The 11,401-nt window shown below is 39.9% G+C and overlaps 1 protein-coding gene across 1 annotated transcript in view; it reads right to left on the reverse strand.

The window, feature by feature from the left end:
* Positions 1-6,262: 6,262 nt before the first annotated feature.
* SELL (selectin L) overlaps positions 6,263-11,401 on the reverse strand; it is a 17,959-nt gene continuing 12,820 nt past the window's right edge. The window contains exons 4-6 of the mRNA XM_006887414.1: positions 9,527-9,712; positions 8,255-8,440; positions 6,263-6,399 (exon numbers count right to left, since the gene is read on the reverse strand). Of these exons, the coding sequence (XP_006887476.1) occupies positions 6,263-6,399; positions 8,255-8,440; positions 9,527-9,712 (509 nt within the window). The remainder of the gene's footprint in view (positions 6,400-8,254; positions 8,441-9,526; positions 9,713-11,401) is intronic.

Consider the following 11,401-nt stretch of genomic DNA (forward strand, 5'->3'; position numbering starts at 1 on the left):
GGTAGTCTTTGTTCCTCTGGGGTCTCACAGTCTTCGCTCCTCTGAAGTTCTGCGGTAGGTGGCTGGCTGTTGTTCTTCCCGGGTCTCTTCCGGGTCCCTCTCGCGGCGTTCTCCGGTCTGGCGGGCGGCGGCGTGCGTTCCCCCGGTCTGGTAGGCGGCGGCGTGTGTTTCCCCCGGCTGGCGGTGGCGTGCATTTCCCCCGGCTGGCGGCGGCGTTCCCCCAGCTGGCGGCCTCGCCCTCGCACTGCATCGCCCTCGCGCCGCGCCGCCCTCGTGCTCACATTTCCTGATCTACCACCTCATCCTGTTTGCTGATACTTCTAAAATTATTTCCCTGTCAAACTCATAAGAATAGATCATATATAAAAAAGAATAGATCATATCACACAACATCTCTGTGAGAATCCACAAAAATTTCACTCTGTTCTCAGTGCTCAGAACTACATAGCTTCATCCGAGAAATCTGAGTGTTTTTATCTTACAAACATAATATACCCTCCCTCACTATTTATGCTTCCTTTCTTTTTTCTTTTTTTTTAAATTGGCTTCAAGGAAACTCAGATCTACCTCTGAAGAGCATCTAGGACTTTATGGCATATATCTTTATGTCTTAACTTCACCACTACTTCTAAGTTATTTTTGTACCCTGAAGTCTTACCTTATTTTTACTACATACTTATAAATTTTTTTTGAGAGCAGGATACAGAAACAGGTTCATTAGATGTTCATAAAAGACTGAACGGGTATGGGTAGACCTTATCTTTCTTACATATGAGCATATATTATGTGTGTGTGTGTGTGTGTGTGTGTGTGTGTGTATGCTTTTCAGCGGGGGTTGAGTTTGCATAGCTTTATAGTGGCAAGCAGGTTTTGATGGGTTTATGTGGCTCTTGGCATCTGCTCCTCCACCATCCTCATTCTTATATAAGTCTGTTTTCTTTGTGTTGTTTTGCTACCATTTCACATCATTGTCCAGGAGAGTTTCTGATTAATTTACTTTGTTAGCGCTTCCTTTGCCATTCCCTATCAATCTTACTCAGCCTTCCCTAGAAGCTTATCATCTTGGGGTAGGCAGCCCACCCAGTGGCCACAGAACCAGTATTCTTTTGGCTTCCTGGAGCCATCTTGCTTAGCTGACATCTTATCCAGCTGCCATCTTACTCGGATGACCTTAATATTAATATTAATATTAATATTAATATTAATATTAATATTAATATACTATGAATATCAGAGCCCTGTTGGCATAGTGAATTCATTATATGCTGGGCTGCTAACCAAAAGGTTGATGGATCAAACCTACCATCTGATCCCTATGAGAAAGCTGAAGTCATTCTGTCCCTTATAGATTTATGTTATTGTTGCTGCATGTAATTTGCCATCAAGTTGAACTCTACTCATAGCTGACCCTCCAAGCCGTCTTCAGAGGATAGAAATCACAAGGAGATGACTATCCATCTTTCTCTTGAGGAATAGCTGGTGGATTCAAACTGCCTGCCTTTGAGTTGGCAGTGCAACTTGTTACCACTAAGCTACCAGAGCTCCTTTTAAAGGAACCGTAAAAATGGCTCCTTTGTAGCCATGGAAATCCAACAGAAGATTGCCATTAGTTGCAGCTGATGCAATGACTATATTTTTGGTTTGGGTGGGGTTATTTTTTTGTATGTTGAATATATTTTCTAAACAGTTTTACTTTTTTCAAAAAACGAAAATTAAGTAAATACGTGAATGAATTGCATTTAATTCCAGAGGAAATAAAATAAAAAAAAAGTGTCTCTGAGGAGAAAGTGATTTGGAAGCAGTACATCAAGGCCTATAAATTGAAATTCTCCAATCGTCTAGGCCAGGTGCAAATGCCATTTGCTATCTGTAGGGTCCCTGGGCCACAATTTCCTCATTTCTGAAATTATAATGATTGTATCTTCTTCATTGATTTGATAAAGCTACTGAATAAGAAAAAAATACTTCTGCTGGGATCTGACACTTGATCCTCAATTATTGAGTTACATTTTTAAAGTGTCAGCAGTTATTATTTTAAATCTTGTTTCCAAAATTTAGACTTTCAATGGTATGGACCATTAGGACAGGGAGAATAAAATCTGAATTAATGTCAAGGCCTGTTTGTTTATGTTCCTATAGCTGTATTTTTCATTTGGGAGCAATGAAACATATAGTAATGTGAGCAACAGTCTGTTCCTATTGAAAGGTCTTTTTGTTGTGGGTTGGTTTTTTTTTTTCATTTTTTGGTTTTTTTTTTCAAAAAAGGGGAACAAAGAGGGCAGGTGTTCAGTTTCATGCCCTCTTCTAACCTTGTGTGTTGGTTTTGGTGGAAAATTCTTCCAACCAAGGCACGCTAGTCTCATTAATCTAATGCCAGTGGTTTTATGGGCCATATCTGGATGAAACTCTGGTCTTTGACTGTGGCTCCCTTTAATAGGGAATTTTAGAAATCTGGCAAGAAGGTCCCTGGATGTAAATGATTTGCACTTGACCATTAAGCTAAAGATTGACAGTTTGAAACCACCAGGGTCCCATGGAAGAAAAGGCTGGAAATCTGCCATAAAAATAAAACTGCACATAGACAATATCACAAATTTGAAAGAGGTAAAGTTATAAGGAATCCTCTACATTATTTGAGAGAAAAAGTCAGTACGAAAATGTTTCTTATTTTAGTTATTATCTGTCTTTTTAATGACTGGAGGCAAACAAATTCTATTTTAATAAAATCAAATATTGCGTCAAAAAATAATTGCAGCTAGAAAACCTTAGATAGAGCACTTCCACATGGAGGTATCAAGAGTTGGAATCTACTTGAAAGCAATGTGTGTGTGTGTGTGTGTGTGTGGTGTTCATGCGCGTGCACAGAGAGCAACCTCTTTTCCTTAGTTTCCTTGTTTACAAAGCAGAGCTGGTGATAAGGACTAATCAGAGACGGAGGATGCTAGGAACATGAAGTCTTTCTAGACAAGTCTGTTGTTTGTGGTTGCTGCTGTGTGCAGTGAGGTTGTCACCAAACTATAGCTGGCCCTCCAGCAGGTTTTCAGAGGCAGTAAATGGCACCGGAAGAGCTTGCCCATCCTTCTCCCACAGAGCAGCTGGTGCACATGAATCGTATGTCTTTGAGATTACAGCGCAGCTTCTTACCACTAGGCCCCCACCGCTGACACACAGGGAAAATACGTTTTTGGAGCTCTTTTCTAGATACCAAAATGTTTAAGGAAGGTACCAATTCAGATGGTTCATCTAAAAACTGAGGTAAAAATTAACTTTTTGGACATTTAATTGTCCACTGTGCTATAAATATTCATTTATTTCCTTTCTCCAGCTTTCAGAAACTAAGAAGCTTATCTGATTTGTCAGAAGAGGAAATATTATATAGATACAGCTATGTTTTTTAATTTCATCATTGCAAGTGTATGGGCTAAATTTTGCAGCAGAAAAATTATAGGAGTTTAGTCTGGGAGCCCAAGCACCACTTCTAACATTGTCTATACAGGAAAAACTTTCTTCCTTGTTCAAAGAACTGACTTAACTACTATTGGATCCCATTATTGAAACCCAGAGTCCTTTGAGAGTTGGTTGAGATCATGCTGGAAGGTGTTTTCCAAGTCAATACTATTTAAGCGCTGCAATTAAGACACCTTGACTTCTGGGGCTTCTCTTCTCTTTGCTGGCAGAACTGTATTTAGTCAGACTGCCCACTATCTGTTTCCTGTTCGCCCCATACCGATTCCCACAGTAAGGGCATGCAACTTTCCAAGCAAGCTATCTGTTTGAGATCTTGTACAGAAATGACTCCAAAGTAAAGTAAAAATTGTAAAAACAGCCTCACCTCTTTTCTCACCACTCTTTGTAAAGCCAGCTAACCCATCACTAAATTCTTATAACCTTGATACTATTGTTCCTCTTCCGTTTTTGTGTACCATCGAGTCAGAACTGACCCATAACTGACTATTAGGTAGGTTTTCAGGGTCAGTTATTGCATGGGAGGAGACTGACCATCCTTCTCCCACAGAGCAACTGGTGGCCTTGAACCACATGCCTTCGGGATTGCAGTGCAGCTTCTTGCCACTAGGCCACCAGAGCTCCTTCTGATGGCTTTGTAGTAAGGACTTGTGCTGCCAACACAAAGGCAAGTGGTTTGAATCCACCAGCTGTTCCATAGGAGAAAGATAGATAATCTCCTCTCATCGTTTACTGCCTCTGACAACCCACTGGAGGGTCAGCTGAGGGTCAGTTCTGACTTGGTGTTATACAACAACATTTTCTTCTAAAAAAAAAAGTTGGAATTTGTGGACAAATAACTCCCTTATGGAAAAAACTCAGCCCCACAGTCTTTAAGATTTAGATAATAACTACTTTATCCCAGACGGTATTGTTATGTGCCCTAACTCATAGCTGATCCTCCAGTGGGTTTTCAGAGGCTGTAAATCACAAAGGATAAGATTGCTTATTTTTTCCTTGGGAGAAGCTAGTGGATTCAAACCACATGCCTTTGGGCTGGCAGCACCACTCCTCACCCACTAAGCACTGGAGCTCCCATTATCCCAGAGGGCAACGTGTAACTGCTCACTCGAGTCAGACAAACAAGACTCAGAGGAAATTATAATAAGTTGTGTGAGAGAGAAAAAAACCAACCCAATCACCTTTTGTTTCAGTACATTACTTCAGTACCTGTTAGGTGCCGTGCTGTCAATTCTGACTTATAGTAAACCCATGTGACAGAGCCTATGCCCAAGATGATTTTCTGAGCTGTATTCTTTTTGAAAGCAGGTGACCAAGTTTTTCTTCCAATGAGCCTCTGTGTGGGCTCAGACCACCAAACCTTCTACTTTGTATCACCAGAGCTTCTTTTAAATACTTCACTTCATATAATTAATTGACAGGCTCCAACCTTAGCAAATTTCTCACAATAGGAACACAGCTCCTTTACCTAGTCAGGGCTCTAAGGGCTCAGTTGATGTTTTCCCCTGTTGATAGCACCCTTTTGTTGTCATTTGCAATTGGCTAGAAGACTCACCTACCACTCCTGTTCTTAAATGTAGGGTGAAAGAGCAGATTGTAGTGGAAGAGCACTAGGGCTTGCTAGATAATACTATTATAAATGTCACTGCAGGTGGGGGCAGCCTTTGCATATTATAGTCCGTAAACAGAATACACAGTACTAACTTGATGGAAATGAAATGAAGATTACTATCAACTAATGTCATGAAAAGGCAGGACAGAGTAGTGGATCTTGAGTTATTTTGAGGTCATCATGACTCCATCCATTAATATCTTAAAAACTGCATAAGGCACTTGTATTTCACCGTCTTGAATACCTCTGCTGAGTCGGTGGTGGCTGTCAACTGTGACAGTGCACACCCAATCCCTGCTGGACATGACATCCACCTGATGGGCAGGGCCGTCCCACTTCAGGCCTTGCACATGCTCAGAATGGAGACAAGGAAAGTGCTTCTCTGTTCATGTGCCATTCTCTCTTCTCACTCACATTCTTTGCTGACTCTCATGCAGGTTTTCAGAGGCTGTAAATCACAAGGGAGGAGTCTGCCTATCTTTCTCCATTGGAACAACTGGTGGATTCAAACTGCCTGCTGTTAGGTTAGCAATGCAATTCCTTCCTCTTTAGACCACCAGAGTTCTTGGCAGCAGACAGTAGCTTCTCAAGGCAGCTTGTCTTCTTTCCTGTTCCAGTCCAGAGAAGAAGGAAAGCATGAGCTTGTGGTGCATCTGGTCAGTTTATTGCCTTGGCAAATAGTACTGGTGAGAACACCTGGGGACTTCTTTCAGTGTCGATGCATTTCCCACTCACGTCATGACTCTTTTAAAGGTCAGCTATTTGGAACCAGCTCCTCAAAAACTCTACCAGACTTTACATGCATTTACTATCAGGACTGTAGCACAGAAATCAAAGGGAGAAAGGATTTTAGAGGACAAAGATTATGTTTTCTTTTTTCAGAATTAATGAAAAGTGAAGAACAATTAGAATGCCTGATTAACTCTGGTTATCACCTAAGTCAGAAGCCTTGAGCATAATAAGTCTTTGTTAGTTAATTGAACAAAAAGCAAAAATCAGCCAGCAAATTTTATAAAGGTGTGTGCTGGGGCTGCTGATAGATCTCTAGAGACTCATGACTACAGAACATAAACCTTAGTATCAAGCTTCAGTTGGATCTATCATATGTAATTTCTTACGGGGGGTTTTCGTGTGTGTGTATGTGTATTCACGTAAAAGCTGTATTCTTTTCACATCAACTTAAATTCACATACCTTTTTTTAATCGCCTTGCCAACCAAATGATAAATGCCAATCCAGAGAATGCAGTAACCATGACAGCAACCGGGATGAAGAGGGGGTTATAATTGCCTTCCTTGATCATTGTGAAACTCCTGTCCAGTTCTAAAAGACAAATCAGTAGGGCACCATACACTGAGACCACACATTATTTCCTTAATGCTATCATCTGATGTTTAACTTGTCTCCTCCTCAGACCTCCCAGTAGTTGCCCACTTGATGCCATTTGACAGATGAGAAAGTTGGTGTGGGAAGGCCTGTGATGCCTCAGTGTCAGAAGCATAGATTAGACCAGCCTCCCTAGCCCAATGCCTATAAATTATGGCTTCCAAGGTTTGTGATTCATGGAATTTCTGGAAGATTAACCAACAACTCTTGATAATAAATGGTCACCATTACATTTAGTTCCACAGTCTTATAGAATGGTGGGGACTGTGAAGCATAGTAAAGAACTAAAAGGTCAAATAAAATGTTAAGGAAGCTGAAAGTCAATAATCTAAACAAGGGAACATCTCAGTCAAAGGAAACCACAAATGCTTTCATTTTAAAGCAGCTGTGCCAATAAAATGCACTGTTATTTCTGTTTGCATGTCAAGGAACCTAGACCAACCAACCTCTCAAATAAAATAACTCTACTACTTTCCTCCTCTTCCTTGACAAATAAGTAAAAGGATATAATTATGTATCCTTTGGTGACTTAGTGGGTAGAAAGTCATGCTGCCCACCCAAAGGTGATTCAAATCCACCAGCTGTTCTGGGAGAGAAAGATGGGCAGTCTCCTTCCATGTGATTTATAGCCTCTAAAGACTCGATGGCACATAACAACAACAACAACAACAACAAAAACAAAAACCCACTGGAGGGTTCACTATGAGTCAGTTTCAATTCAACAGCAATGAGGTTTGTTTGTTCAGCTTTTTGTTTGAAGTATAAACTCAGTTAATTTGAGAGACTTTATTATAAACAATATCAATGTGAAAAACTAGCATAATCTGTCTTGATTCCATCAATTGAAAGAAGTTATTTTTGCATATTAGGGAGGCTTGGTAGTTTGGTGGTAAGGAGTTTCACTGCCAGCCCAACGGCATGTGGTCCAAATTCACCAGCTGATCTATGAGAGAAAGATGGACAATCTTCTCCTGTGTGATTTACAACTTCTGGAAACTCGCTTGAGGGTCAGCTATGAGTTCTAATTTGATGACAAGTAGTGGAGTTGGGTGTGTGTGTGTGTATACACTCATTGCTGTTGAGTTGGAAACCACTCGAAGACCTTCCAACAAGTTTCCAAAGCAATAAATTGCACAATAAATTATCCATCTTTCTCCTCTGGTGAGTGCAAACTGCCAGAGGCACTAAAGCACATATGTATACATCTGTGGGCAAATCTCCTCCTATATGACTCACTGACTCTGAAAACCCACCAGAGAGTCAGTCAGTTGCCCTTTCAATATCTATATGTTAAGATAATATCCCTTTATTAAGGACCTATTTCACCTCTCACCCTCCCAACACTATGGAGAGCATACAAAGATGAGGAAGATACAATCCTTCTCTTGCAGAGACAGAATTGGAAACATTAGCTTAGAGATAATAACTGAGAAACAGTCACTATTTGGCAAAGTAAGTGGTCATCAGTGACCTTTGTAGAGGCATTTCAATGAGATAATAAAGAATTCTGATGGTAATAGAACACAAGAATAGTTAAGAAATGAAGCAGTAGAGATGGTGTTTGATTTTTAAGGGTTAAAATGAAGAGAGGAGTTGAGGATTGGCAAAAAGAAAAATAAATTATTGTCATTTAAGAAGAAGGAAGACAACTGAGAATCATATACTAGATTAATGTGAGCATCAATTTAAGCTACATACATTGAGAAAAACAAAATTTGACAGTTCAATAGCTCTTTCCAGACCAAACTGTGCATCTATCACTTCCACCTTCAGTGTGTCTTACCAAACTTACTTTGGCATATTGGACTAGGGTTAGACCAGATTCCAGATGATCCACAAGTTGTTTCGTTTGCCCCGATTAACTCAGTCCCCTCTGAGCAGCTGAAGATACACATGGAGGTCAAGCTAAAGTCTGCCAGGTCATAGCTACAGTGCACTGTTCCCAGGTCCGGTGCTGTTAGCAGTTCGCACCTAGTCACTTCAATGAGAGATGAGGGGGAAAGAAAAAATCTCAGTCAAGAGACTTCCCTTAACCAAAATCATTTATCCCAAGTTCCTAACTCAACTGTGGAAGTATTCACACATACTTGCTAGTAACTCTGATAATATTGTCAGACTTTACTTTTTGAGAATGATGGAGGGTGGTGAGGCAGAGAAACCAAGTAAGCACCAAAACCTGAGGAGTGGAGGGAGCACTCCTCTGGGCTATAGAGCGTTTACACCCTTTCATGGGCTCTAAAGTCAACCTACTAAAGTTGGTCTAAGTTCAGTGACTTGTTTTAGGAACTAGGATGTTTCCAAACATGTATTGTTAGACTTTTGTATGTTTATTTACATATAAAACCTAACAACTCAGATTTGGAAAACATCTCAGCTCCGTAAAATAAGTGACTCAATTTTCATCAAATTTAGCCAGTTGAATGCATTCTCTGAATAATGGATTCTGATAGCTCCTTTGATAATTAGACCACTTAACACGGTGGTGAGTTGAGAATTTAAGTATAGAAAGTGCAACCAATTCTTCTAAAGTGCAGCTATCTCTCATAAAACAATAATATTTTTAAGAAAAGGGGGAAACAATTGTCTAATGAAGAGAGAAAGGAATGCATTTTTGTCGTTCAGAACAGATTTTTTTTCAGATAGTTTTCAAAGAAGGAAGAGTGAAAGATGACCTTAAGAATAAAACAAATAAAATAAGGACCTCTATTCTCTTAGGAAGAAACTGGTTGATGTTAAGTAGGACACCACATAAAGCAGGTGTTATTGAAGGAAGAAGAAAGTAAAAATTAAATCAATTCAGCAAGACTTACTGTGTTCATCACAGCAATGAAAACAGAAAAGAAAAAATATTGCAAGATCACTTCAGAGGTAATAGGATGTTTGGTACTATTTTAGGTTTTCTTTTTAGTAACAATATGCCTTTTAAGAAACATCAGAGTATAATATAATTTGGACTAATGCTCCAACAGAATATTCCAAATTCTTAGCAAAACTCTATTATAATTTTTTCACACTCAAATACAAGACTTCCATGATTAAGCCAATAATCTGGACAGTTACTCACCTTGACAAGTTGGTTCTAGAGATGACCAGTTTCCAAATGGACCACAAGTGGTTTCTTCAATCCCAATTAAGTCTGTTCCCTCAGAGCAATTGAAGGTACACTGAGAGTTGAAGCTGAAGTTTCCCAAAGGATGAGTACAGGTTATGGTACCCAACTCTGGGGTCTCCAAAGGCTTACACTGAACCACTTTAGTGAGAAAAGAAAAAATTCCAGGAAGTGTTAGGAGGACCTGATATCTACATTTGAATCTCTGTCATTTGATAATCCATGTGTCTATAACAAAGCTACTTAACCTCTTCTTCGTCTACAAAAGAATAGTGCTAACTGAGCCAACTTAATAGAATTGGCATAACACTGAGAGAATTTAATGTAGGTCTAAGACTTCAAACAATGTTTGGCTCCTCAGTCAGTTAAAACTTATGTACTTTGGTGGCTTATTGGCAAGGAATTGTACTATCAAACCAAAGGCATGTGGTTGAAATTCACCAGCAGACCTACAGGAGAAAGCTGGATACTCTCTTTCCGTGCTAACACTGCCTCTGAAAACCTGCTGGAGGGTCAACTCTAAGTCAGTTCTGACTTGATGGTAAACAAGAGCAGTCTTATTCCTGGGGAGTTCTGATGGCCTAGTCCATAGGGAATTGCACTGCTAAACCAAAGGCAGTGACTTCCTGGCAGTTAGAAGCCACCCACAACTCTGGGAGAAAGAGGAGTAGTCTTGTAACCTCAGAAACCTCACTTAAGGATCAGCTATTGGACAATTTTTACTTGATGACAATGAGAAGAGAGAGACAGACTTATTCTTATTGTTGGTATATTCTGTAGTGAGAATTCTTAAACTCAGATAGGTTAATATGGAATGACAAGTTCACTTTGGAAATAACTATCATGGTGGAATTCCCAAGTCTAATTGTTGTTGTTAAGTGCCTTTGAATCAAGTATGACTCATAGCAACAATAGGTCTGGTCTCTGCCCTAACCTGTGAACAATAGATCTGAACCCTGTTCTATGCTGTGCCATCCTCATCATCTCTGACATACTTGAGCCCATTGCTGTAGTCATTGTGTCAATCTATTTCGTTAAGGGTCTTTCTCCCTTTCACTTTCCAAGGGTGATGTTCCTTTCAAAGGAATAGCTCCTCCTAATGACACACAAATTATTTGAGACAAGGCTTCATCATCCTTGCCTCTAAGCAGCACTCTGGCTGCATTTTCTCCAAGACATCTCTGTTTGTGGCAGCTCATGGGATATTCAGTTATTCTTCACTATAACACCACAGGTCAAAGTCATCACTACTTCTTCTGTCATCCTTAATTATTGTCTAGTTCTAAGATACATAGCAAGTGATTAAAAAGATCATGGCCTGAATCAGGCATAGCTTAATTGCTAAATTGACATTATTGTTCCCCAGTACATTGGAGAGGTCCCTGAAAGCAGACTTGGCCAATGCAATATGTCTTTTCTTGACCATTGGTACCAAGGGGGTTTATTGTGGAGCCAATAGGATGAAAGTATGTTAAACAAGTGAATATAAGAGAGAAGGCAAGGAACAAAGTCAATAAGATTGAAGCAGCATATAGTAACCATGGAGAACTATAAGCATTTTAATGTTACCAGAAAGGAAGAAAACTTAGGGAATGATGAGGGGCACAATTAGGAAGGAAAAAAAATACTAAATGCTCTTAGGTTATTTTTTAATTGATTTATTATTATTTATATGTTGTTGTTTGTTGTTGTTATGTGCCGTCAAGTCGCCTGCGACTCATAGCGACCCTATGAACAACAGCCCTAAACTCTGCTCTGTCCTGTGCCAATCGCACTGTCTCCGACACTCCCATCCCAATTATCCCAGTCACTGAATCAATCCACCTCATA

Source organism: Elephantulus edwardii, unplaced genomic scaffold (genome assembly GCF_000299155.1).
Source record: "Elephantulus edwardii isolate Elephantulus edwardi_28Jun2011 unplaced genomic scaffold, EleEdw1.0 scaffold00057, whole genome shotgun sequence".
Taxonomy (NCBI): Eukaryota; Metazoa; Chordata; class Mammalia; order Macroscelidea; family Macroscelididae; genus Elephantulus; species Elephantulus edwardii.